Source organism: Pyrgilauda ruficollis, unplaced genomic scaffold, assembly GCF_017590135.1.
Source record: "Pyrgilauda ruficollis isolate IOZ18807 unplaced genomic scaffold, ASM1759013v1 scaffold9, whole genome shotgun sequence".
NCBI classification, from domain to species: domain Eukaryota; kingdom Metazoa; phylum Chordata; class Aves; order Passeriformes; family Passeridae; genus Pyrgilauda; species Pyrgilauda ruficollis.
The window spans coordinates 12,872,231-12,899,828 of NW_024531043.1; the positions used below are offsets into that span (position 1 = coordinate 12,872,231).

The 27,598-nt window shown below is 46.6% G+C and overlaps 1 protein-coding gene across 1 annotated transcript; it reads right to left on the reverse strand.

Annotated features, from left to right (window-relative positions):
- Window positions 1-5,297: 5,297 nt before the first annotated feature.
- On the reverse strand, window positions 5,298-26,900 carry SLC15A4 (solute carrier family 15 member 4). Its single transcript, XM_041488836.1, has 8 exons — window positions 26,280-26,900; window positions 20,323-20,618; window positions 19,428-19,596; window positions 18,771-18,848; window positions 17,630-17,798; window positions 13,597-13,752; window positions 8,980-9,138; window positions 5,298-6,541 (listed from the first exon to the last, which is right to left on the reverse strand). Exons 1-8 carry the CDS (start codon window positions 26,847-26,849, stop codon window positions 6,393-6,395), a joined length of 1,746 nt encoding a protein of 581 aa, XP_041344770.1. The 5' UTR covers window positions 26,850-26,900; the 3' UTR covers window positions 5,298-6,392.
- Window positions 26,901-27,598: the final 698 nt, after the last annotated feature.

Below are 27,598 nucleotides of genomic sequence, written 5' to 3' on the forward strand. Positions count from 1 at the left end.
ATCGTTTGATATTCACAGTGACAGGTCAGGCACTGCCATAGCCCCAGTTCCAACAATGCAGTGGACAGTTATGTGTTATCTCAGTGAGCTTCGAGATCAGAGCTGATTTAAAGGTTATTCACCCCAGGAGAAATTATGCTGTAATTGAATTTATCTTGCATTTGTCTATTCAAGGAAACATAACTACAGTTTAAGGGAGAAAAATACATCAAGGAGGTAAATTTTTATCATCGGTTTGTATAAAAAGATACAAATTATTCCAGCAAACCTCCTCCACTGAGCTGTGTTATTTTCTGCATAATCGAAGTCCAGACTGGAAAATAAAGACTTCTTTCAGCAGATAAAGCTGTGCACCTTGAACTCAGAGCAGATGAGAGTGGAGCAGGGCAGCGCAGAGCATTGAAATAATGAGCTTGATGTGGGATGAATCAGAAACCCTGGGCTCCAACAGGAAAGGAAAGTTTAGCTGTGAAACTGCAAGTGGAGCTTTGGCATTCCCAGCCCGGGCTGTCCCCAGGGCTGGAGGCAGCTTTTACCCGGGTTAGGGGATGGGGACAGGGCTGGCAGAAGCCCCTGCCCCCTTTGGGGCTGTGCCAGGGCTGGGAAGGAGCTGGAGAGGGTCGGGGGTGCCTCAGCCTGGGGGGCAGCAGGGACAGGCTGGGGGGGCAGCGGGCAGGGCTGGGCTCAGCTGGACCTCGGGAGCTTTGGGCAGCTGGGGGTGACAGGGGTGGCACCCCCAGACCCTGCTGGGTGTGACAGAGACACCCCTGGCACCCCCAGACCCTGCTGGGTGTGACAGAGACACCCCTGGCACCCCAGACCCTGCTGGGTGTGACAGAGACACCCCTGGCACCCCAGACCCTGCTGCATGTGACAGAGGTGTCCCTGACACCCCCCAGACCCTCCTGGATGTGCCCAGGGGTGTCGCTGGCACACCCAGACTCTCCTGCATGTGACAGAGGTGTCGTGGCCAGCCTCCAGCAGAGCTGCATGAAAATGCCCCAAAAGATGCATCAGCCTCCCTCCTGCCCCTGTGCCCCCAGCGCGGGTGGGGAGCATTCCCAGAGCTGCTGCAGTGTCACCCAGGCTGCCAGGGCAGGGACTGACCTGCTCTGGGCTCCTCTGCCCCACAGGGCACAGCCAGGACAGGCAGGGACCACCAACACCCTGTCCCTGAGCTGGGCTTTATCTCCTGATTTCATTTCACAGGCACAGTTTAAATTGCTACATGTATATGGAAAGCAAACAATAGGGCTCTGTGCCTGCCAGGGACGTGAATCATGTCAGGGAAGTGAGAATAATAAAATATTGTTTAATATACTGCAATAGACACAGCGGATGTTTAACTTTCTTTCAATAAAAATGACCCCATATCATTTTATGAACTTTGGGGATGCACTGGTCTCCTCTCCAGAAGGCAGGAGAAAATCCAGCCATTGTAGCAAAAATTAAAGAGGAAATTGAAGGGGGATAAGGGGGATGTTATCGTGGCATGTTTTCTGCAGCTCTGTAGCACAAATGGCACTGGAACAGCTCCTGTCGAGTCTCACTCGTATTTGCAAAACCAAAGGGAATGAATTTGTACCCCAAATTAGCCATTTTCTCCAAAGCCAGCAGCAGGCTGCTGGATGCAGGCTCCCGGGCAATCCTGAGGAGTCTCAGAGCTGCTCTGCTCCAGCCTGGCACAGCCACGTGGGCACAGCCCAGCGCGGATTTTGGGGAGGGGACAGCAGGTCCCCCAGCTGCTCTGGAGTGTGGATGCTCACGGGAGCTGCTCCTGCACCCACAGGGGCCAAGCTCCTGCTCTGAACTCCAGCAGCAAACACACTTCTGCTGCAGGAAGCTGCAGGTGAGCTGGGATTATTGCTTTTCGAGACACTTCAAGTGTTTTTCTCAGCATGGGGAGTGTGTTTTGATGTCTACTGCTTCTACTTCAAAAGGCTATTTGACCATATTCTGCTTTGACATCCTTGTAAAAATATTTGAAGTGCTCCAGCAACATGAGAGTGCTTAGAAAAGCCCACTTTAAATTATCCTAGTGCTCTGTGCTTTTCTAAGGGCTTGGATTTGGGCAGTTTTGTATCACAGAACAATTTCATCACATTAAAGCTCATCAATTTGATGAGCTGGAATTTAGAAATGATGCGGATGGTGCACATGTGTAACGTAATTTTTGGAATGATGAAACTTTTGCCAGGCTGCAGAGGCATCTCTGCCAGGCTGTGCCAGGGCTGGGTTTGTGGCCGTGCCTGGTGCCAGTCACTGCTCAGTGATGGGACAGGAAAGGAGAAGGGGAAGGGTTAAACCAGAGAGACTCAGCTCTGTTGGAACAGGAATTAAGGCATTTCTAGACTATCAATATGTTTGACAAAGTTCTAAAATGTGCAGTCAATTAAGGGGAATCCTGTCCCACATTTTAATTCTTTCAGTGTCTGCCTGGGCCTGGCAGTGAGGCCCCAGCCCTGAGCAGCTCCAGCTGAGCAGGGCACTGCTCCTCACACGTGTTCAGCTTGCAGAGCTGCACTGGAGCATCTTGGCTGCCAGGGAAGCCATTTGTCACCAGGATCAAGTAATGAGTGATCAGAAGTTGGGCGTGCTGGCACCCAGCCCTCACCAGTTTGCATGGCTGCAGAGCAGAGCAGAGCAGCCTTTGGCTCTGATGAGGTCCCAGCCCAGAGAAAACTGCTCTGGGAAGGGGCTGGGGTGGGCAGCAGGGCCCTGCAGTGCCCAGAGCAGCAGCCCAGGCTGGTCCTGGCACGGGCTGGGAGCTCCAGAGGGGACTGCAGCCCGCCCAGCCTGCCCAGGGCTGGCACCCAGGACAGTCACAGGGGTCCCAGCTGTCACACACTGCTTGGTCTGGCTGGGGCTCCACCTGCCCGGCCTGAGCAGTGCTGCCCTCCTTGTCCCCTGTCCCTGGGAGTGTCCCCTGTCCCTGGGAGTGCTCTGCTCCCTGCTTTATGGGCTCGTGTCCCACCTCAGCACTGGCCAGACCTCCTGGCAGGGGGAGGAGAAGCTCTCAGAGGATGCTCTGGGGCTGCTGAGTGTCTGAGCTGGTCTGGGGTGCTGCAGGTTGGGACAGTGCTGGGGACAGTGCTGGGACACAGCTGGGACACAGCTGGGGACAGACACTGCTGGGACACAGCTGGGGACAGTGCTGGGACACAGCTGGGACACTGGCAGGCCTGGCTGTGGTCCCTCCATCCCAGAGCTGGCTCTGTCCCCCAGCTGCAGTCCCAGCTCAGCTGGGCACAGAATTCCCCCACTGAGGGAATCCCCGAGCGTTCTGTGCCTGCTTGGGGCAGAGCTCTGCAGTGTCCTGGCAGGGGAAGCAGCTTCAGTGAGAAATACGTATAAGGAAGCAGAAAAAGAACCAAAGAAAGGCATTTTGTGTTCAGTGGCTGTGCCCCTGGGTCTCACCTCCTGGCCCAGCCTGCAGCCCCAGGCTCTCACTGTCACCAGCTCTGCTGGGTTTCTCTCTGCTTGCTCAGAAGTGAATCTGTCTCAAACCACTCCTGCTCAGTGGAAGCTGCTCTAATCTGCTTCCCCAGAGGGCTTTGCCTTGCTCTGCATAGAAACAAAATCACTGGGATAAGATTTGGTGTTGGAAATTGCTTTTTGGAAATTAAGAACTCTGTGCAGCTTCTAACTCCAGTTTATTGTCAGGCTGAGCAGCCTTGTCTCATGTCAGCCCTGAGCAACTTCTGTTAACACAGAAATACACAAATAAAACCAGCTCACAGGTGACTACAGACTTTTGAGGGAAATAGTGATGGATGTCTAAAGTGCTGTAATTGAACTCATGCTGGAGCTTTACATAAGCAGAATAAATGAAAAGAGCTCCCCTTTTTTGAGGAGGGATGTTCAGTATAGATACAAAGGCAGGAAAAACCAGGTTTTGCTGTACTCTGGAAATACCCACCGTGATATGAGCAATGCACCCACCTTCTAATCTCAAATAAAACACAGGCACCCTGCCTCACCCTGCTTAGAGCCTGGGGAGGCTGTAATTAGCCTGCAATGTTAATTCTTTCTACAATTCTTTACAAGTCAAAGTACCAAACTTCACTGAGAGACCTCCTCTCGTGTTGAACAAGGGCTTTTCTGTGTTGTGCTTTGAATTTAAGGCACCTGGAAAGACAAAGGCTTCAAAGCATCCATTAGGGTAACTCCTGTCAGATCTTCCCACTGCACTGGAACAACCCAAGGAGTGGATGTAAAATTCAAACTGAATCTTCAAGGTATTTCATTAATGAGGAGCAGTGCTCAGTCATGGAGTTAATTGCTTGGCTCTTATTTCTGTGACTGGGGTGGAAGCACTGGAAGATGAGATGGGGAGGAAGAATCAGCTGAGCCTTTGAGTCACTCAGAGGCCTCATCCCTCTGATGAGAAGTGTCAGATTAACATTCATTAATGGTCATAATTACCTGTGCCTGGAGCTGAGCCAAGCCACCCCAAATGAAAATTAAATCCTACCAGGAGTGCCTGTTCAGCCTGCTCTCCAGAGTGCAGAACCAGCAGGGTGCTCAGGGCTGGCACTGCCAGGGGACACTGACACAGCCCAGGTGAGCAGCAGTGCTGTGCTGGCCCTAAGCTCATGCTCTGCTCGGCCTGCACAGCTCTCACTCTGCCACAGCCCTCATTTGCAGCTTGTTCTCCTGGCTGCAGACTCAGCTTTAGCCCTTGGCAGCTGGGAAACGTGTCGGTGCTGTGGATAAAATTGAAGCACTTGTGGGGAACGGTGCATGTGATGCAGCTCGGTGGCCAGCAAGGGGCAGAAGCAGAGCTGCCAGCGCTGCAGAGAGGGAACACCTCAGGGAGCCAGAGCTCCAGCAGGCTCCCGAACAGCACAGGAGGCACACCCAGCTCTGCCTGGCCTGGGGGAGCTCGGCCATCAGTGAGGCACGTGTGAAACTCCACAGCTTGGCTCTCTTTTGGGAACAGCAGCCAAAAAAGGGGAAAAAATATTGGGTCTCTGTTCTGTCTCTTATGCAGCTTCCACTCTCCTAATATTATGCTTTTTTACCTGGTTATAAATGGGATATTCCAGAAACACAGCATATGGAGCTTCTAAAACAGAAAAGGAAATTAGTTTTTCCTCATAGAGACATTATTCTTTAGTCATTCCAGTTTTAAATCATACTGAGGAATGCAACAGCTGAAGCACTTTTGCTGATTTATCTGGGCAAGGATAGGACACTGCTGTAGTCCCTGACAGAATTAATGGGGTGCCTGTGGACATTCAGAAATCCAACACCAGTGCACTGTGTCTTCAGGAAATAAAGGCTAAAGAACAAAGTAGTTACAGTTTAATTTTATTCACCTAGAAACAAAAGGTCGAAAGTCACAGCATGGAGGTTCATTTTATTTTGTAAACTCATTAAAAAGATGTCCATGTACAAAATAAGGACATTTTAAACAACAGAACTGCAGACAAAGGAAACTATAAAAATTCAACACATTAATAAAAAGGCTTTATTTTCTTTCTGCATAATTCCTTGCACCTTCCATACCAGTCTGCACACACTCTGAAGTAGTACAGTTGTTAGGATCATTAAAATTCAAGAGGCTGAACATAAAGCCATTTGCTCTGCTGGAGGAATGTGTTGCTGAAAGATCCAAACCCTGGAGCACGTTAACTAAAAGTAAGACAAGAAGGAAGGACCTGGCTAAAGGCTGCTGAATGGTTACTGTGCATTGATCTGCTCACAATTCCAGCTTGCTTTGCTTCCTGCAAATGTTTGGAATAGTCCTTAGGGGAGGAACAGTGTTAGACTGAACAGGGCCTTGTGCAAAGGTGGCTGTTGTCCTAACACATCTAATGCAGGCTCAGAAATAAAAACATTGCTGCAGTCAAACAGCTTCAAGCCCAAGGAGTGTGAATGGTGCAGCAGCCTGCAGCAGCTGTCTGACAGCTCCTGGCACTCAGGATTCAGTGTGGACTGAAATCCTTGATACACTGTCAGTAACAGGTCAGTTATAAAACTGAAGCTGTGCTGATTTGTAATGTGATTTGTCACCCCAGAATGACTCCCAGCACTGAACCCCACGTGCTGCTTGAGGCTCCTGTCAGTGGTTTCTCTCCTGGTGTCCTCGGGGCAGGCTTGGCCTGCAGAGTGTGTCTGTGATCCACAGTGTCCAGTGGGGGTGAGAACAGCCCCTGTGAGTCCCTGCCCTGCCCGGGGTGTGCCAGCCTCAGGAGCTCAGGAAACACCTCCCCTGGAGCAGGAGCAGCTCGGATGCCCGCAGGGCATTCACCTCTGCCAGGCTAGTGCAAGACACAGCCCTGCCCTAAGGCACTTACCCACTGGCACGGGCAGGGCTGCAGGGTCCCTGGGCAGGCAGGAGAGCTGGGCACTGCCCTTCCCTGGTGCTGCTGGCAGCTGTGCCAGGCTCACAGCCTCCCGTTGGCAGCCGCCTCGCCCGCCTTGCCCTTGTGGTGCTCGTACTTGACGGAGACGATGAGGAAGAGCAGCAGGGTGGCTCCTTGGATAGCAGCCAGCAGGAAGAAGTAATAGTTCAATTGGCAGCCGTTAATATTGCCTAGGAAGAATTGGGGAGGGAAAAAAGCATTAACTGAGGTGGTACAAAGGAAAACGTGAATCTGGTCAAGGGTCAGTGGTGGAGACTTTTCTGCAGAACCAAACCAAACCACGTCTCCATCCCACAGCAAAGTTCATTTTAATTATCCACAGCAAAGGCTGGCACTGCTGAGGAAGATGTGCACAGGATAAGCAATGTTTTCTTTTGTTCTCCAATGCCTTAGACCAAGTCAAAAGAAAATAAAAAAAACCCCCAAAAATGAATGCTGTAAAGGAAGAAGTTGGCAACTCCACAGATATAAAAAAGCCATCATTGCAATTGTTTCTCAGCCTTTTTTGGCAACAAAGTTTAGAGTTCATGAACACATAGGTGACTTCTTTGTGGTCCAGTTCACCTTTGATGCTCCCTCAATTACTGCTCTGGACACTGAGCAGTGTTAAATGTAGAAAGCTCATTGCTAAAACATCACTCCTCTGTTAGGAAGCACGCCCAGCTCCTGCTGGATTTCCAAGAACAATATATTGTGGCTCATTTCCAGCACACCACAGCCAACTGGACCATTACAATTATCAGATGTGTTGCAGAGACTAAAACAGTGACGTGTACATGGACCCTAACCAGCTGTTCCTGCAGCAGGCCTATAAACGTTCAGATTAAATTGCTTTAATTACTGAAACTTAAGATTCAATTAAATGAACTTATCATAAAATGCAATAAAATTAAACTGAGCCTTTCCTTGACATTTAAAATACAATATAGATGTGAATCTCCATTTCAAGAGCAGATGTGTTTAAAGAGCAGTAATTATCCTTTATGAGATGGGATATTAAACCCATGAAATCTTAGTTTTGGTGGCAGAAACAAGTCAATTCAATGGCAGCAAGCACCCCTGAAGTGCTGGCAGGGAGGGAACTTCCTCAGGAGCTTTTGGAGGCTGTCAGTCACCCCCAATGATGTCATGAGATGGCAGAAATAGGAATTAGGGCATGTGAGATTACAGTGGTGATACAGCATGTCATGAAGCAGCCCCCAGTCATTCCTTGACTGACTCCTTGCAATTCCTCCCCTGGAAAACCCAGGTAAAGCTCAGCTGTGGCTCTGCTAACTTTTCATCTTGCTACAGCAATGAAAATGGAGTTATAAAGTTCCAGAGGGTTACAGCAGGGGCTGCTGTGAGTGCTGCAGCTGCAGATCACCTGAGCCAGGTGTGTCCCTGCTGGGGAAAGGCACAAACAGCTGGTGTGACAGTGCCAGTGCCACTGAGCTGAGCAGAGTGATGCCAGTGGCTCAGGAAAGCCAACCCCTTCCAGTGCTGGCCACCTCTGGGTAGATTTAGCACAGCCCAAATATTTCACAGAAAGGAGATTTGGCAGTGTGTTCTGTCAGCTGCTTCAGAGAACAAGGGCAAGGGGCTGAAGAAGCACCATCATTATTTGTGGGGAATTCTTCCCTACTGAGCCAGTACCAGCTGCATGATCTCTGTATTGCAGAAAAGGTTCCTTTTCCAATTTTGAAATTGACTGGGGAAAAGAAGTCTCAATGGGATGAAAATATTCCTTTGGGGAGGACACTTCCATAAGGTTCAGGCTGCTGCAGCTTTTAAAGAACAATCTTATCTTCTGCAGCTTTTAAAGAACAGCTTAGAAGCCACAGGTGCCAACTTGTGGCACATGCAGGAATCAGACACCAGTGCTTTTTGGTAGATGCAAATCCAGTTGAAATGGCAAATTCTCTTGGACCAAACTGAAAGTTTAGGCTGCAATTTTAAGCCATGTACACATGGCAGGTCTAGCAGACATTTTAAGAACTGTTCACACTCCTCCTTGTTGAGCTGATTAGCCCACTGAGGATGGGAGGGTTTGCTGAAATTCCCAAGGTGCCACCTACTGGTGCCAGTAATTATTTTTAACCTCCACTGGCAACTCAAAGCAGGTGATTTGTAGAACTTTAGGAGTATAAATAGCTAGCAGACAGAAGTGCAGAATTAACTCATGGTAATTTCAATGAAGTCACTTGAAATGAGGAAGCTGAATAATCACTTGGAGAGAAATGGGTACATTTTACTTCCCATAACCACAGAAAGCAATTTCAGTACTTTATACCAAATATATTCTTCTGCTGCACGTAATTTAAATATTTTTTACTGAAATGAAAATATTTGTAATTTCTAGAGATGAAATGCAGTAACAGCTGAGGAAGTAACTGAGGCTCTACAGAGGTGTTCCTCATGCTTTCAGGAGGAAAGTGAATTATTTTGCACAGTCACATTATTTCATGCTTAGATGCAAAATGAAACTATAACAGAGCAGTAGACAAATTAATATTTTGAAAATAATAACCGTGTTAAAACTGCTTTAAAACTCAACAGTGCCATGTCCTTGATGCTTAACTGAAACTTCTACTTTCCAGAGCAGGAGCCCACTGATAAACACACTTACCAAAATCTGTGTGATTACTCATCCAGCCAATTTCTTTAATAGACACCAGTGCCAATAATCCAGAGCCAACAAAGGAGCCAATGCCCGAAAAGAAAAAGAACAGCCCCATAATGGCACTCTGCATGGACTTGGGAGCAGCTGAATATGCAAATTCTAGGCCTGTATTAAGAGATGAAAAAAGCTATTAGAGTATGTAAGAAATGAGAGTAGATTGTTCTAGAAGTGTTCTAGAAGCCAGAGGTGTGTGGTGAATCCCTGGCAGTTCCCAGCTCCTTTTAATTGCTTTATGAATCCTCTCAAAGCTCATCAATGTATCAACCCAATGCTGAGACACAGACTTTGATCTTATTTATGTTCCATGTGTAAAATCAACAAATCTGAACCAACATATTCATTTTTCTGTCTAAAATTATCCCCTAAGAAATGAATTTAACTAGCTCAAACCTGCAGTTCCACGTTTCCCACCTTGCCTGTTCCCTGGCTGCTGGGCAGTGCAGGCAGGACAAGGAAAAGTCACTCTTGCATGAGCCATGAACATTTATTTCTTACAGCCTCAGTGTCCCTGTCTCTGAATGTGCAGACAGAGGAATTAACTGGAACTGGAAAGGCAGTAATTATTTTAATTTCATTTACTTTTGATCTAGAATTGTCTGAGTTCATTGCTTGCTAGCAAGCAATTCTTTTTAAGATTGGTAGATAGAGGGCTTGAACTTTCAGCTGTCTTTGCTCAAATTTCAACCAATAAACCCAAGAAAAAGGTACCAGTGGCCATCCATCTGCAAATCTGTGCTACTGAATTTGTGTACCAAGAGCACACACTGGGTTAGCTCTGCCACAAAAGATTAATGCCCATGATTAACTCTCCTTTTTAGAATAATATTCCTGTCAAAAATCAAATGGGATTATTCACAGCAGACAATCAAATACATTCCTTGCAGAGCTTTTTCTGACAGGTGAAATGCTTGTTTCAAAACAGTCTGCTCATACTGGGAATTAATGCTACCTCATCTAACATTTTTCTTTGCAAGGAGAGGCATTACAGACCTGAAATTGCATAACTCTTGTGTCTGGCATAACGAAGGCATGCTTTATTTCCAGCAGCACTGCTGTCTGCCTGCTCCAGGCAGCTTTTACAGAAACCCAGTGGCATTTCTCCTCAAGCAAAGGATGAACACTTGAAGGCAGGAGGGCCAGGCTGGGGCTGTGTTCCTGGAGAGAAGCAGAGCTGGCTGCTCTCAGCCCCCAGCAGCTCCTGCCCCTGAGCTGTGCCCGCTCACCAGCCTGCTGCTCCTTCCCCTGCTCTGCAAACAGGGCAGAAAGGGCCAGCAGGGAACTGAAACTGCTCACCCTGCTCAGCTCTGGGGCTTCCCTGACTCGAGCACAGCCAGAGAAAGGGACACACAGACACAGCTGCCAGCGGGCAGGGGCACAGTGCTGCTTGTGGCCAGAGTTAACACTGCCTTTGTTTCCTAGGCTCTGCCACCAGTTCAACCATTCTGATTTCCCAAGGAGTGCTCACCTGTCCAACTGCACTTTAAGAAAAACCAAGCAGAGTACCCTGAGCACACAGCAGCTTGTTTGTGACTTCTGGTTAAGTGATCAGAGCTGCCAAGGGCTCCTGAGCCTCAGCCACAGCCTGGGCACCAGGCCACTGAGTGTTTTGTGCAAGTTAAGCCCAGGTGTAACACGTGAAAGGATCTGGGCTCTTTCTTTTCTTCATTTCACAGATACACTGGATCTGACTGTTCCAGCTGGAAAAAACTTTAAGACTCAGAACAAAAACCAAAACCAGCGTAACCCTGAACTTTCTGCAACAAAGTAAGGTACATTTCTAGATTTGAATGGCTTTTGCAGCAACACTAATATTTAATCTGGCATAAAGAATATAAAATCTTCTCTTTGCCTTCAGAGCTCCTTTGGCTGCTGGCAGCCATTGATAATGATTTCATGCTCCTGCAAACAAGCCCTTCTGAAATTAAAGCCTTGCTGCTGTTGTCATGTGAGATTACAATTCCCAGCTAAACAAGGGTGCTTTAGGAGACTGACAGAATAATACAAAAGATTAATGCAATGTGTGTCATCTTTTTAAAGGTACCTCAAGTGTAACTAACGTGGCTTAATAAGAATATGCTTAGTTTTACAGTAAACACAAAAACAGAGGTATGTTTCAGCTCTTGTGCTATTTAGTCCCTTTTTGCTCACAACAAACAATTCCCCATCATTATGGTTTTGTAACCAGTAATAACTTTGATTATTTTAAGCCTGGATTTCATAACACAGTAGATTCCTTTATCAAGTTTAATACTGAACTGGTAAAGTACACTCTGAGTCTTGACAGGCCTTCTTAAAAATATTAAGAATTGTGTTCAGATAACAATCAGAAGGCAGGAGAGAGCCTTTGTACAAAAAAATCCAATGAAAGTGCACTACCCAAAGCAATTAAGCTCTGCATAGAATTTCTGGTACATTTTTTTCAAACACTGACCAAGAGTTTTCAAAGTTATAATGTTGTTGGCACAGACCAGCAGTGCAGAACAGAATATTCCCCTAAGAATTGTGCAAGCCTTAAAGGCTGAGAACTCCACTGAAGTCCTCTCAGCTTGGAGCTCAGCAGAAAGTGCTTCAAGACCTTTCCACAGCCTGCAGACAGGTTTGCTATTTTTCCCTTGCAAACCCCTATGAACTATTAATAGTACCTGATAGAGAAACAAGGTTGTGTAAGACAGAAGAAATTGGTTTAATTTTCCATGAACACTTGTGTTTCTGATAAGTCATCTGTTTATCTGAGATAGGATTTCAGTGGCACCACCACTAAAATGACCACAAGTAATTAATTTTACTCTTTGGGTAAAAATCCTAAATACAGCCTTAGTTTTAGTAACTAACTAAATCAGGCAAGATTTTATCTTCAGATTTTTGCGTGTGGGCATCTCTGACAGGTACCATACACACATAATGAAATGGACAGCAAATGAGTAGACAGGAAAAATCAACAAACCCCACTTGTATTCTCCTTGCCAAGCAATGCAAGCACCTTATTTTATTTCCTAACAAGTGTGATGACAGCAGCCCACGAGTAAGCAGACACCTGGTGGAGCAGAAGTTCTCTGTTCCACTCAGAGGGGAACAAATGGCCCGTGTGACAGCTGGGGCCACGGCCAGCAAGAGCTCCCAGAAGCAGAGCTCTCACTTCAGGCACTGTGATTGCCCAGGAATGAAAGTAGCCTCCCCCAGGGGAAGTGAAACAGGAGCTCTGCCACCAGCAGTCGAAGGAAAGGAGCTGTGGGTGCAGCCAGTTGGAGAGCATGAGCCTCACAGCGCAGTGTTTGCAAAGAGAATTCAACACCTTAATAAGGGACTGTAGTCAAGCAGAAATGCAGTGAGGTTTAAAATGAGTTTTACATGAGGCACTGCAGGCATTGCATGGATTGCACAGGAACTGCAGTCCCACTGCAGCAGTGCCAAAGAGGTTTAAAATGAGTTTTACAAGCAGTGCCAAAGAGGTTTACAGTGAGTTTTACACGAGGGACTGGAGGCATTGCATGGATTGCACAGGAGCTGCAGTCCCACTGCAGCCATGCCAAAGAGGTTTACAGTGAGTTTTACATGAGGCACTGGGGGTTTGCATGGATTGCACAGGAGCTGCAGTCCCACTGCAGCAGTGCCAAAGAGGCTCCTGGACTCTCAGAGCTGTTCTGTGCTGGGAACCAAGCCCTGCTCCACAGCACGTGAGCAAACCTGTGCTGAGAGAGTCCCAGGAGATTTCAGCTGTGCCAGCCCAGCAAACAGGGCAGGGAAGCCACAGGCAGCACCCTGAGCTCTCCTGTGTGAGCCTGCACTTACAGGAAACACACCACAACAGCTGACTTTCTACTCCTCTCCTCCTCCACTGGCAGCTCAGGAATCAGTGAGCACACAGCATCTCACAGGCCCTGCAGGGCACTGGGCATCTCCTCATTTGTTCAAGACACACAAAATGTGAGCAGAGTTTCAGTTTGCTTAGAGTCACGTTGAACTACTGGAACAGCTACAGAAAAACTGATCTAGAAATAAAGTAGATAAAATTATATAAAAATAGCTGCTTCGTTATTAATATTCACGAAAACTTTTCTTATTTTGCAGATGGAAAAGCTCAAGTAACACGAATTTAAACTGGTAAGTCTTTCTAAATGTGGTTTATTTCTTCCCTTTGCCCTCAGACAGGTGTTTCCACTTACTAACTGACTTTCTAAACTGTGACCAAAAAAAAAATCACAAAGTACAAATTGTATTTCCAACACAAGAGGAATATTCAGAGGACACAAAACTGCATTAAAATACATTATTGAAAGAGTAGATTGTTTTCCATTAGGGCTTGCAAATATCCAGCACTAACTAGATGCCACACAAATATTTTAGGTGTCACTGCTTGAAATTCAGTTTTGAAAGCACAGTCTTACATAGCCAGGCTTCAAATGTGCAAGACAATGGTGAGCTCTGCCACTTCAACTGAGCACTATTGCATAAAAATGTATTGGGAACATCAGAGCTTACCTGTAATGACTTGAGAAGTATTTATTTTCTAAGATTCCGTGGTTTATGATAGATACAAAAGCAGATTTAAGCACACACTCTTACCTGCTATACTTGCAAAGATTTCACTGAATCCAATCAGCACATATTGAGGAATCTGCCACCAGATTGGCAAATCTGCAGCATGGTAGGTAACATTCCCAATTGTCTGGTTAATTGTTTTAACCTTCACAATTTTCAGTCTGTTGCTTTCCAGAATTCCTGTGTGAAAGGGGAGGGAAAAAAGATTGACCTAAGATGCAAACACTGTTTCTCCACATTAAGAATTAAATTAGGATTCAGCCCTGCACTGCAATTAGAAAGGATACAATAGGAATATGTATTTGTTTCCTGACATAAAGCATTTCAGACTATTTCTGCTGTTGTTATTTCAAGACATAGTTGTTCTGCCATAGAATTAGTGATTATATTCTCATTCAGTAGCAATAATTATACAAACACTTAGCCCATTTCTGGATGGATCAGCTCAGAGCTCTCATGGACACTGTGCTGGGGTTTTTTAAAGACAATTTCATTTTCACAAACTACTACTTTGCACTGTTGAACCATTTCAACTGCCACCATAGTATTCATAAATTAGAAACCCTTTTGCTTATGGAAATGGCTCCACCAGTCCTGCAGAGCTATGAAAACCCTCTATGAATACAATTATGACATTTATATGACACTTTTCATCCAAAAAGATCCAAGAGCTCATTAGAGCTTGATTTACAAGCAATACATTGCATAGAAAGAACTTCATATGGGATGAAAAAGAGACAGGATAGTGTAAAATATAAGCATTTTTAGCTTGCTCAGCACAACAGTTTAGGGTAGAAAGTGAATATCAAATAATGCTGTGGGGTTTTGTTGAAGTTGTTCAGATTAAACGACTCACAGTTCCATAAAATACACAGAATAGCTAACAGTTAATAAAACTCTCTGCTGCACCCAAAAGACACCTCTGTAAAGGCACTCTTGTCTCTTATCCTTGGAAATAAGGTGAATTTATTCATCACAGTTCAGAGGAGCAGGGCTGAGCAGCGTGGTGACACTCCCAGGCTCCCTCAGTGCTGTCAGCTCGGGGCTCTTTCTGTCCTGAGCCCGACCTGCCCTCACCTGGGACCCAGAACGTGTCCCCAGAGCCCTGAGCAGGGTGAGCCAGGCTGCCTCGTGCCACCCCAGGGTGTGCAGGGACTCCTCTGCCTCCTGCCTGCCAGCCCCCCTCTCCTGCAGCACCCACAGTGCCAACAGTGCCATGGCCACGTTCTGAGAGCCCTGAGCCCCTCTGCCTCTGGCAGCGCTTCCCAGAGCGATCCCAGCTCCTGCTGTACACAACAACAACCACAGCTCCTGCTGTACACAACAACAACCACAGCTCCTGCTGCACACAACAACAACCACAGCTCCTGCTGTACACAACAACAATCACAGCTCCTGCTGTACAAACAATCACAGCTCCTGCTGTACACAACAACAATCCCAGCTCCTGCTGTACAAACAATCACAGCTCCTGCTGTACAAACAATCACAGCTCCTGCTGTACACAACAACAATCACAGCTCCTGCTGTACAAAACAATCACAGTTCCTGCTGTACAGCATGGTTCCCAGAACAATCCCAGCTCCTGCTGTACAGCAAGGTGCCCAGAACAATCCCAGTTCCTGATGTTCACAATTCCTGCTGTACAGCATGGTTCACAGGAACAATCACAATTCCTGCTGTACAGCAAGGTTCCCAGAACAATCCCAGTTCCTGATGTTCACAATTCCTGCTGTACAGCATGGTTCCTGCTCTCCTGTGCCTTCCCAAGTCTGACATAAAACACTGAGGGGAGCAGCCAGATCAGCACCTCTGTGCTAAGTGACAGTGCCAAATGTCTCACTAACATCTGAGATTTTAGGTAAAGATTGGTCTGAATTTTTTCCTTCTTCATGTCAGGCCAGCCACCACATTTTCTCTATATTCCTCAGTTCTTTTTAGGTGACCCATCTTGTTTTTATGTATCTTTCTTTAGCTCTTCACCTACCTCAGTGCCCTCTGAACTATGAAGGGCTGCTGTAATTAAAATAAAACTGGACTTCTTGATGTTTTAATTTTAATATAGCTGCCAAACACTTTAGAGTGGAACCTAATTAAAGTGTAAACAAAGCAGTAGAGTCATCTAAGAGCTCAGACACAATTTAATTTATTTGCACTCAACACAGAATTGTTGCACCTCAAAACATCAAGTGATCTTAATGTGTTTATACTCTTACAAAATAAGCATTGAGCCACCTAGGAGCACAATTACAATATACCAAACTTTGCCATAAATTCATCTTTGAAGTACTTCAGAATCTGGAATCTATTGATTCTTCCCTTAAGACTTTGATAGACAAGTTTCATATTTAATTTTACACTCTTAGTAGTTAAAATAATCTGAACTTCTTGCTGTAATGGTTTAAACTCTATAAATGAAGTAGATTTTCCAGCTGAATAACCGTGAACATTGCTGCTCAGAATTCACCACAAGATGCATGAAGCACAGCAGATGTTCATTAAATCTAATCAGTTGTACTTTAACACAGTTTATAAAATATTTTAAATAATCTAACCAATCTAATAGGCAGCCTGAGTAGTGTCCACAACTAATGGCTGTTAGATAAGCAAGTCAAAATGGAAATATGGCACAAACAAATCATTAAGTTCTTGCAATGATTGCAAATTCTTGACATTTTCATGTGTTTAAGATTTCATTCAGTGTTCCTCTCAAAGGCAGTGGTTGGAAGTGATAGTGTATTTTAAGGATGCTAAAACATGGCAGCTATAAATATCACTTAATGAGAAAATAAAAATTGAATGAAACCTAGAAACCAACACCTTGCTAGAAATAAACAGTTTCCTAAACCCCAAATTTGTCACAACTGAAGCTCTTAAATTCCTGTTATGATGAAGAGATGTCAATTTACTCCTAAAGGTCAAACTTTCCAAACAGATTGCAAATAATCACCCAAAGAATTCACCTTTTCAGTTTCTACTGGGGCAGACTTGGGGAGAATCAAACCAACAAAAGAATTTGTTACATTTGTAGGTGAACTGAAAAAAGCATCAGAAACTTTAAGGAATTCTGCTGTAGGAACCCATTCCCCAACTCAGCCATCACATGATGTGCTCTTCCCCACTAGAATAAAGACAGATATTGCTGGTTTTGAATTCCCTCATATGTGAGCCCACAGGTTCTATTTAAAGAGCTGACATTTAAGTGTTTTACATCATCCTCTCTGCAGCAGCAGTGTCCTGAGAAACATGGAATAAGAGAAACACTTCTATTTAACTTTATGTCACTTTGCTTGAGAACTTTCCTTGCCCACAAAGTGACCTTGGCCTAATAATTACCTCTCTCATTGAAAGAAATCTTAATAACCATACAAAGTGTCCCTCTCCCTACAATACAGGGGATCCCAAGTGCTGCAATGAATTTATTTAATGCTGTAATGCTTTATCAGGATGTTCATTACATTGATGCTGGTGAGGGCTATAGATTCTGTGAAGCATTGCTCAGAGATGTTCAGTTCCACATCAGCAGCACTTAACAACTTGAGATCATCTCCAAAGCAGCTGATTTATGGGGCCAGCAGAGCTGCCATCTTTTCCCTTTCATGCCACAGCTGAGTTATTTTACACTACACTAATTCCCAAACATTAGGGAACAGGAAGATAGGGGGGAGAAAACCCAAAGTGGGAGGAAACTCTTGTTCAGCTTTAACCTAACTTTTTTATTTCAGAGCAGGGGAAAGGATTTTGGGTAAAATTTCAGCTTTTTTATACTTGTGAGTCAGAATGTATGAAGAAACATTTTTAAAGGGTATATGCAAAGTCTACTTCAGGCAGGAAAAAATGGTCCTATTTTATTGCAAGCGTTCAAAACAGTTTAGTAAATTGTTGGATGCAATCCCCTTTACTGAGGGAAATGCACCCATGAAGGCACATCCCAACTATCCCACTAAAAAACATCTGAATAATGCTGAATTAAATATTCACACAGCTCTTTAGAAAATGCTGTTGCAGTGAGCTGAACAATTCACCGTGTCAGGAGATGTCCAAGTCGTTTTCTTACCTGCAGCAAAGGCAGAGCACATCACAAAGAACATTCCAACTGCAATCCTCTTCAGTGAGGATGGCAGCAAGCCATTCCTCTTCAAAATGGGGTCCACCAGTTTGTCTTTTAGGGGTATTAGGATCAGGATAAGCACTGCATCAAACATGGTCAGCCAGGCTGCTGGGAACTGAAAGGGGAGATGACTCCAGTGGGCAATTTCATACTCAGGAGGTAATTTTTACTATTATTATACTAATTTTAACTATTATTATACAAATAAAGTTTTGATTGAACACTTTGATCCAAAATAAACAGCAATGCACTGACAGACACTATGAAAATTCAAATAAGAGTGTTTAAAAGCTGAAGAAAATACTCAGCTGTTCAGGTTTTCATTGAATTTGGCTGCTCATACACTGTAAGCCCAGTTTCTCATCTGACAGAATTGAATAATTCAGTCATGAAAAATATTTAATAGCCAACCTCTGTCTGTCTCCTGTTAAGCTTAGAACTATCAGAAATATACCACAGAAGAGCAGAAACAGTCTTACTAATGTAAATGCAAAGTTCAATTAAAATCAAGTTACACATGTCAAATGACTAGAGAGGGTGGTGTAACACATGTAAATCCTGTAAACCCTGTGTTTTACTTCTCTGTACCATTTCTGCAATCACATGGTGCCAGCCTTTCTTGAGAAGTATTGATTGAACAGCTTCTTTCAATATGCTGAAGGTAAAGTGATTATTGATTAGGCAGTCTAAAGTAACAAATGTGTCTCCAATTCCACGTGCTAATGTATCACTGAAGGATGGGGATGCATTCCCACTGGGATTGCAGGAATGCTTCTGTCCTGCTCTGGAAACTCAGGGCGTGGAGATCCATCAGCTTTCTCCAAAGGTCAGACTTTGGCCACTGAAGGACAAAGAAACTGGATGAAAGCAGTGAGAGTTACCTGGATGCATCAGGGCAGGCTGGTGTGAGCTCCAGACCCCTGGTGTGACAAAATCTGGGATGTGCATCGTGCTCCTAAATCCCCAGAGGCTGAGGCCCCTGATCCCCAAAGGCACTGCCTGAACTGCCTGGAATTTCTGTACCACGCTGACCTAACCTGCATTCCCACTAAAGAAGGGCCCCTGGCTCTTGTTTTGCTCTGCTCACCGTGTGGATGGAGTTGGTGTCGTTGGAGATCTCGGGGATTTTCAGATGGAGACTCTGCAGCACATACGTTGTCTGCATCTAGCATTAGGAAAGAGGAGTTGAGATTACTTGGACAAGGAGTGCCGAGAGCAAGGTATTTTTCATTTTGTAACCATTAACAAAGATTACACCAGAGGTGAAATGCTAACACAGCAAACTGAAAACAATTACGGTCAGAACATTACGAGAATTTTTAACCTTGTAGCTATTTTTACTAAAAACACAAAGAATCATTTGTGTGTCTTTGAAAACAATTTCTGCATTGTTTCTTTTGCCCAAAATGTATCTGATATTCTGAATCATCTCCATAAGGCAGAACCTGAAAATTAAAACGAGGTCTAGACCAGTAAGCCTGACCTATATGAAACAGCTGAAAGATGAAACACAGCACAGCATTTAAGAGATGTGAATTTGTACAACTGTGAGTCTTAACTACAATTGCAATGATTTTTTTTTTTTTTTTCTATTATTAGGTCAAAATATTATTGAGAGCATTCCTTAGTAGTCATTTTTCACCTCTCAACTTCAAGGTAAGTTTCCTATTTATAAGAGAACACCCCGAAAATGTTAAATTAGAAATTATGTAAAATATTACTGTAACCATTTGGAACTACTCACTTGAAAATACACTGTCCAGTAAGGTATTAAAGCCAGAAAGACAGGGATAATCTTGACAAGAGCTTTCACATCCTCCACCTTATCTTCTCTGAAGGGGCCCCCCCGAGACAGCTTGGCCATCTCAAAGAGGCTTTGCTTGCGAGGCGGGTGCAGCACTCCCTGGCCTTCACTTTGGAAAAGGATTTGAGATGTTTAGTTACACATAACTGGCAATCTTCCTTATAAAAAGCTAATGCATTTCCAAAATGAGTAATTCATGTAAGTTACAGCAACACAGCTAGGCTAGAATGGATCCCCAGCGGGTGGAAACACGAGAGGAAATCTTCTGCCATGGAGTTTCCTTATTTCCCATCCTCCCCACACAGCCCAGCCCTGAATAACTGGCAGAACCTGGAGTAGCCTGCATTTTGTGATATTGCTGGTTAAGTCACTGAACTGTTTGGCAATCTGAACACATGCAAGCCCACTGCAGAGGCACCTGACACCTCTTACCAGTGATTCAACTCAACCACCAGTATTCCTGGGCAGCTCTTAAGAGTGGAAGAATTTTGGCCTCCCACCAAGCCACTTAGAGCATTAAATGCAGATGACAGTGCTTTTCAAATCAGAAGGCATCCACAAACATATCTGCCAGAGAAGAAAGTTAACTAATGCTGAGAGCAGCCCAGTGAGGCTGTGGTACACCCTCAGGAACGCTGAGCTGGCAGGACGCAGAGCTCAGCTGACACCATGGTCTGGCTGCAGGACACCCAGTGCTCTCACTGTGCCTCTTCCATCCCTCAGCTCCCAGAAAGCAGCTCCAGGACTCCAGCTCTCAGAGCAAAGCTGCCAGTGTGAGCTAAGGAGCTCAGTCCTAGCTGACTGAAGGAGGCCACACAGAAGAGCTGTCACAAACCTGTTTGCTGCGTGCTCCCCGTGGCTCTTCTTGGAGCAACAGGAGTATGTGAGAATTCTGAACATGTCCGTGAAGGCACTGCCATCGGGAGGTTTGGTGATGAAGAAGCTCTGCCCACACAAGAAAACCATGAAGGAAATGCCAATGCAGACTGTTGGGATGCTGTACCCGATCACAAAGCTCACGTTCTGCTGGATGTAGGCAATGCCTCCCAGAGAGAGGATAGCTCCCAAATTAATGCTCCAATAAAACCAATTAAAAAACCTTCTTGTGGCTTCTGGACCCCGGTCTTTGACCTGGAGAAGATTAAAAGCAAGCCCTTCAGTTTCTGAAGAAAATAAGGTTAAACAGAATTAGAATCTTTGAATTAGAATTCAAACAAGTTGAATGCACGGAAGAGCTCAGGTTTCATTTAGAGTCACACGGGAATGATTTAAGTGTTTTGGGCTTCACATGTATTTGATGAAATGACAGCTCAGTGAGAGCTGCACCATTATTCTAGAAGGTGAGTAACCTTCTAGAAGCTCAGCACAGGGATAAAAAAGGCACACTACTGAGAGACACAGCTTCCCCAGAGAGGCCACTCTTATTGCTACTGCACTGACTCTCCCTGGGTCATTTCTCTACAAAAAGCTCCCTCAGATTAACATCCCAGTCCACAGGAGTTTAAGTAACTATTTTTCAGTAACAAAAAGTTAAGCTGCCTAAAAATTCAAATATTGCCACAATTGCTTCTTCTAACTGCATTTACATAACAGTTAACACTATTCCATTTTCTAAGCCTCAAATGAATACTTGGTAATTAAACAATAAATTTAATTTTTAACAGTATTAATGCCTCTCATCAGAACAGAAATTGAGCACTTGTCCTTTGGACCTTTAAAAAAATTAATTAAATTTGGGTTGCCTGAGGATCACAAAGCCCCAGTAAATATTTATCCCTGTAAGTCAGTGATGTTCATAGTGTTATTTTTTTCTGCTTGAAGCTCTCACTGTCTCTCCAGTGAAAGTAAAGCCATCCCTGGTTTACAGAACTATCCTGTACAGTTTTCACCATCCCTCTTTATTATTGTCTATTGTAAGTTACCCCACATTTTGTAATTCAGTTCAAGGAACCCAGCATCACTCATAAGAGGTGATGTAAGAGAAATGACGCAAATTTAAATTTGAAATACATTAAAAAGATCAAGTAGTCTGTAGAAGAATCCATAACACTGTGTTTGTCAGTGGCTGATGACTGAAAGGCCATTAACAGTGGCTAGCAAGTCAGTGCCATGGCTGAGTCAGTTATTTTTCATTTGTAACTGCAAATTTCCCCTCCTCATTTGCCACATCTTCAACAGACCCATATTTAGTTTGCAGTATGAAAAGCAAGCTGTGCCTTATAAGTGAGTTTTTAACACTGCCAGTTCTGATTAACAGCTTTGGGTTTCCCAGTGGTGCACAAACCCATCTGTACCATTTAGCCAAGTCCCACAGAGGAAATGTTAAAGTATCAATTCCTGTGCACAGTTAATAGCACTGCCAGGCATTCAGGTGCCTCTGTTAGAATGTCAAACTCAATCCTGGACACTAAACCCAAGAAATTCTCCCTCTCCAGCTTCAACTTGGTACTCAATTCCTAACTTTCATCATCTGCAGCAGTGGATCAATCTAGGAATTCCTCCTAAAGCCCAATGAGCAGCAGGATATTAGCAAACAATTACACAGAACACAGTGCTCCAGCTTGTCTAAGTGTTAGCAATCTGTTTGATGGAGTTTCCGTTTCTTCATCACAAAGTCTCAGTTCTCTTATTTCTGCAAGGCAGATGACTTCTCATCCTCCCTCTTGCACATGACCTTGCTGACATCTCTACAAAGGAAAGCTGGCAGAAGAAAGCACGCTTTGATGCAGGTAAGAACAGGGAAGCACACCATGAGCCTTCTGTCAAGCATTATCCCAGCCTCCCACCATTAGCTCCTGAGAAACTTCCGGAACCAAGGATGGCTTCTCTCTGCTTAATCAATGCAGCAGCTCTCCTCTCCATGAGCTCGTGTAACCTGCCTCTGAACCCAGGTCAGCTTTCAGAACCCACAACATCCTGTGCCAGAGAGCTCCACAGGTAATGGCACAGTGGGAAGGAGTGCTCCACTCACCTGCTTTGAACCCGCCCTGTCTGAGCCTCGCTCCTTTCACCCTGTTCCAGGAAACAGCACCGACAGCTGAGCTCCATCCATCCCACTTCCATCCCATTCCTGCTCCAGAGACAGCCCAGCTCCATCCCATTCCTGCTCCAGAGACAGCCCAGCTCCATCCCATTCCTGCTCCAGTGACAGCCCAGCTCCATCCCATTCCTGCTCCAGAGTTGAGCTCCATCCCATTCCTGCTCCAGAGTTGAGCTCCATCCCATTCCTGCTCCACTGCTGGCACAAACCACTGTCACATCTTCCTTTTCTCTGCCTTTTCAGAGGTAGGAAATTTAGACTGATTTGTCATTCCTCACCTGGAAACTACTGACCATGTCTGTGGCCCTTCCTGGAAACTTCCCTCACCGTCTCCAGGGTCCTTTTTGTAGCAGTGACCAAAAGGAAGGCAGTGCTCAAAGGACAGACACACCACAGACTTACAATGCAAGGAATCCATCTCCTCCTTCTTTATCAAAGCATATATTTGCACTAAAAATCACATCACAGCCACATCTGAAATGCCACTACGGCATTTAACTGGCAAACATTAATAACTGAATAAAGGTCCCACTGAATCCCTGGTGGAATATCGTCTCAAAGACAAAGAACTATGAAGATGTCTTGTCAAAACCCTGCATGAAAGGAACATGACCACTCAAAAGTTCCTGCCAGTGGTAGTTTTCACTTGTTCCTACAGTCAACTGATAGTCACAAGTGAAAAATGTAACACCCCCAAACTCATCCCAGTGAGCTCTGAGAGCAACCACACAACACAGCAGGGATGGAACAGAGGAGCCTGTCCTCGTCCTCAGCCTACCGAAGAAGGTACAGTGACAAGAGTTCTGTGCTGTCAGATTTACAGAGTCCTCACCCTCTAACCCACCACTGCAGACAACCACTTATTCTCTGAGACCCTCTGAGAGAGCTGGGTAGCTGAGCTGCACAGTATTAGTCAGCTGCTACATAATTTCAAAGTTTTATACTGAAATTCAGCAAGCCCACAGATAAAGTCTGTTCCTCTCCCATCTGTTATTACTGGCCTTGTGAATGCCACAACTTGTTTCAAACTTGTTCTTTGCAGAGCCTTCGAGGTCCACAGGCTCATAAGAAGTTTGACAGCAGCAACAACAAAACTAGTTGCAGTCAAGGCTCTTCAAATCTTTATACGTGGCTCCCCATCCTTATCCAGAGGCTGGAAAATCTATGCTCTACAAATAAATAAAGGCTGGAAATCACTCTAAAGCCATCTTTACTGCAGCAATTTCCAACAGCAACTGTAAAGCACCGATTTTAGCAGAGCTGGAAGATCTGTGGCAGTTATGGCCTGGTGGACTCGTTGGCTGTTGGGCAGTTCAGAGGGCAGCACAGCGTGGGTGAAACCTGGCCTCCCTCATCGCTGTCACCCTGAAACAGAGCCAGCTAAAATTAGAACCATTATGGCTGAGACCAGATTAGGAGTCTGCTACTATTCTGGCCTCGGCGCTGAAGCTGAACCAGCTTTCACAATAATGAGCAGCAGTCCTGTTGTTTCCTAACTGCAGAAAGTCACAGGCTGCTCCGGGGAACGGGAAGTGGCAGCAAACACTCACTGGAAAGGGGAACTGGAAGTGCCAGGTTATGGGATCACATGCTTAGAAACACCATTAGAACCATCCCTCAGATTCACACAGCACCCTGGAGCAGGCTGCAACTTCTAGAGAAACGTTTATAAACACACTTGAGAAAAGCTGCTCTGTCCCAGCTTTGCAGAACTCCTTTTGCTAAACTCACTGGTGGGAGTTACTCCATCCTAACTCTAACAGCACTTGTAAAAGCAGGCACTCAACAGAGTTAGGAACCACAGCTTCCAACTTCAGAGAAAAGTATTGCAATTCAGTTTCTGATCTTCCACAAAGTGGTTCTGCTAAATAAAGATCTCTCATTATACAAGAGCTCTCCACCTCAATTCCATACACACATTGAAGCTGAAAAATTCACACGGGAATTTTTAAGAGATCTGCAATGAAATGCAATTAACGTTCTGAAAGGTGCCAACTAAAGTACATGAGACACAATTCATCCTTTCCTTTGGGGAAAGAGGACAAATCCTACCAGCACACATCCAGCCAAAACACGTTTGCAATGTGCTCTGGCCTCCCAAGAACGTGGCTCTGGGATAGACTATCCTCAGGTGCAGAGATAGGTGGATAGATACAGATAGATATACACAGCTATACAGATATACACTCATCTCCCCAACAGTTTTCTACATTCCTGTGCAGGGAAAAGGCACCCAAGAGGGCCCCAAGCTGCACTCCAAGGTAAGTGGCATGCTGTAATATATTTAACAAGAGATAAGCCAGAAAAAGAGAGAAGGGGAAAAATTCAGGCCTCGGCAGAGCTCCACTGATTATTATGGGCCAGAAAGGAGTATTTCTTTTGCTTCACCCTACATAAATCACTGTGAATTATCTGCAAACCCAGCCAAAACCTGCTTTCCTTGAAATCCTGGGGGAAAAGCCTTTACAAAATCCAGCTACAACAGCTACACTTCCATTGGCAATGGCTCTCCTTTTGCTCTGTTCCTGCCATTATTTATCTCCCATGTTTAACTTCCATAAAGCGTTCTGGGGATGAGCAGTCAGTTTTGAAAAACACCTTACAAGATAAAGTCACATTAAAGCTATTTCACTTGATGGGCTCAGGCTGGCTTAAGCAGAGCTAATGCACTGGGGACACACAATCCTGGGCTATAATAATGTTTTACATTTATATACTGCCTTTCACCCAGAATTCAGAATACACAAAATGCCAAAGAATGACAAATGCAAACTGCACAAGAGAGAACAGAGGTATGCTTGGCAGTGATTCTGTGGTGGATTCTCCCTCTTTCAAAGAATTCATGGCATTTCTGATACCTGCTCTAGCCAGAACTTGGAGCCAGCAAACACACATGCCACTGGACTTTCAGTTTAGTTAAAAAAGCTGCTCCTGAGCATACTGAAATTCTCCATCTGCAAAGCAGAAATTACATTTCAACATCCACAGCCAGCACACTGCCTCAGCACAGGACTGTAAAACAACTACATGTAACAGCATTCCAGTTGCTGCTGAAGTGCAGGTTGCCTCTCAGACGTTTTCTGTGCACCCCTGGGTCCTGCAGTGGTGACCCAATGGATGGCATCACTGTGGCGGGTCCCCATAAGGTTATCTGACAGGCTGTGTCCTTACGGAGCAGCCCAGGTGATGTTTGCCACGGCCAGAGCAGCTTCCCCCATCATGTGATGCAGCACGAGCCTGCACAGAAATGCCCCTCAAGGGCAATGCAGTGCACAAACACCTACAGCATGAAAACTGCTTCTTCTGCAGCCTTCCTTTGTCACAGGATGGTAAAGGACTCTGACACTGCCCACGTCATCCTTGTCACAGCTAAAATGTGTATCTTGTACTTCATCCGATGAGCTCTGAGGTCACAAACTCACCAGTGAGGACAATTAACAGTCCACTTAATGGCCATTAAATATTCAAGCCAAGTCCTCAAGATGCTGATGGCTGAGCCAACTCAGACCCCACAGAGGGTGGGGGTGACCCCAGGCAGAGTAACCAGGAAACCAAGGGTCATAAGGGACCTGACACCCCACAGGCACCAAAATTACTCCAAACAGGGCCCAGCTTAACAACCAGCACAGGGAACAGAGCTGGACGAGGCGCTTCCCTCCAAGGCCGAGCACCTACAGAGCGGTCAGTGGGCTGGCAGTGCCCAGCCCAGCACGGCAAGCCCCTCTGCCACCCCGTGCCTCACCATACTTGACCTGGTCTGCCCCGAACGGGGTGATGTTGGCCTTGACCGAGCCGACGCCCAGCCCCACGAGGACCAGTCCCACGAAGGTGGCGGTGGCGCAGTAGCGGGTGGCTCCCACCTGCGAGCAGGGCGCCAGGGTGGCGTTGGCGGCCGGCGAGGAGCAGTTCTCCACGGGGAACAGCGGGATGTCCCCGCAGAGGCCCTGGCGGGTGTGCGGCGCGGCGATGACGGGGAAGGCCAGCATGCCCAGCAGGTAGAGCGCCATGCTGAGCAGGATGGTGCCGAACTTGCCCAGCAGCGCGTCAGCCAGCCAGCCCCCGAACGGCGACACCAGGTAGGTGATGCCCATGAAGAGCAGCAGCGCCTGGCTGGCCTGCGCGCCCTCCCAGCCATAGGGCGGCCCGTTGAGGAACAGCACCAGGTTGGAGGTGATGCCGTAGAAGGCCACTCGCTCCAGCAGCTCGGCCAGCAGCACGGCGGCGCAGGCCAGCCGCCGGCCCTGGAAGGCGCTGCTCGCCGCCCGCCCGCGCTCGCCGCTGCTCAGCAGAGGGCTGCGCTCGCTCGGCTCGGCCTCGTCCATGGCCCCGCGTCCCCGGCCCCGCCGCGCTCCCGGCCCGCCCGCAGGGCCCGGCGCCCACCGCCGCCGCCGGCCCCGCCCCACGGGCAGCGGCGCGGCGCCATTGGTCGAGGGTGCTGTCACTCCGCCAGCGCCCTGCCCCGCCTCCGGCAGCGGCGCGGTACCATTGGTCGGCGGAGCTGTCACTCCGCCCGTCGAGCCGTCATATGGCCGGGTGGGGCGCTTTGGCGGGGCGGAAGTGGCCTGGCTGTGAGGGCGCTTTGGCGGGGCCGGCCCTCAGGGTGTCCGGCGGGGCGGGCACCGGGGAGGTTCCTCAGGGTGTCCGTCACAGCGGGAGCTGGGGAGGTCCTTCAGGGCGGCGGGGAGGTTCCTCAGGGCGTCCGTCAGAGCGGACGGGAGGTTCCTCAGGGCGTCCCTCAGGGCGGCCGGCAGTGGCCGCCGGAGCTGGGCACCGCGGGTGTGCGGCGCCTCTCCCCGCTCTGACCCGGCTGCCGCAGGGAAGTGGGTTCGCACAGAATCCCCGGAGCGGCTCGGTCCCAGGGGAAGGGAGCTCCGGTTGGTCCGGGCCAGCCCCCTGCCCCGGCAGGGTCACCGGCGCAGGTGGCACGGGAAGGTGCCCGGGTGTGGGATGTCTGCACGGAGGCAGGGCCCACCGCCGCCCTGGGCCCTGCGCTGCCGTCCTTGGTGAAAAGAGTTCTCCACGGAGAGGTGGAATTTGTGCTTCGGTTCATGGCATCGTTCCTCATCCTGTG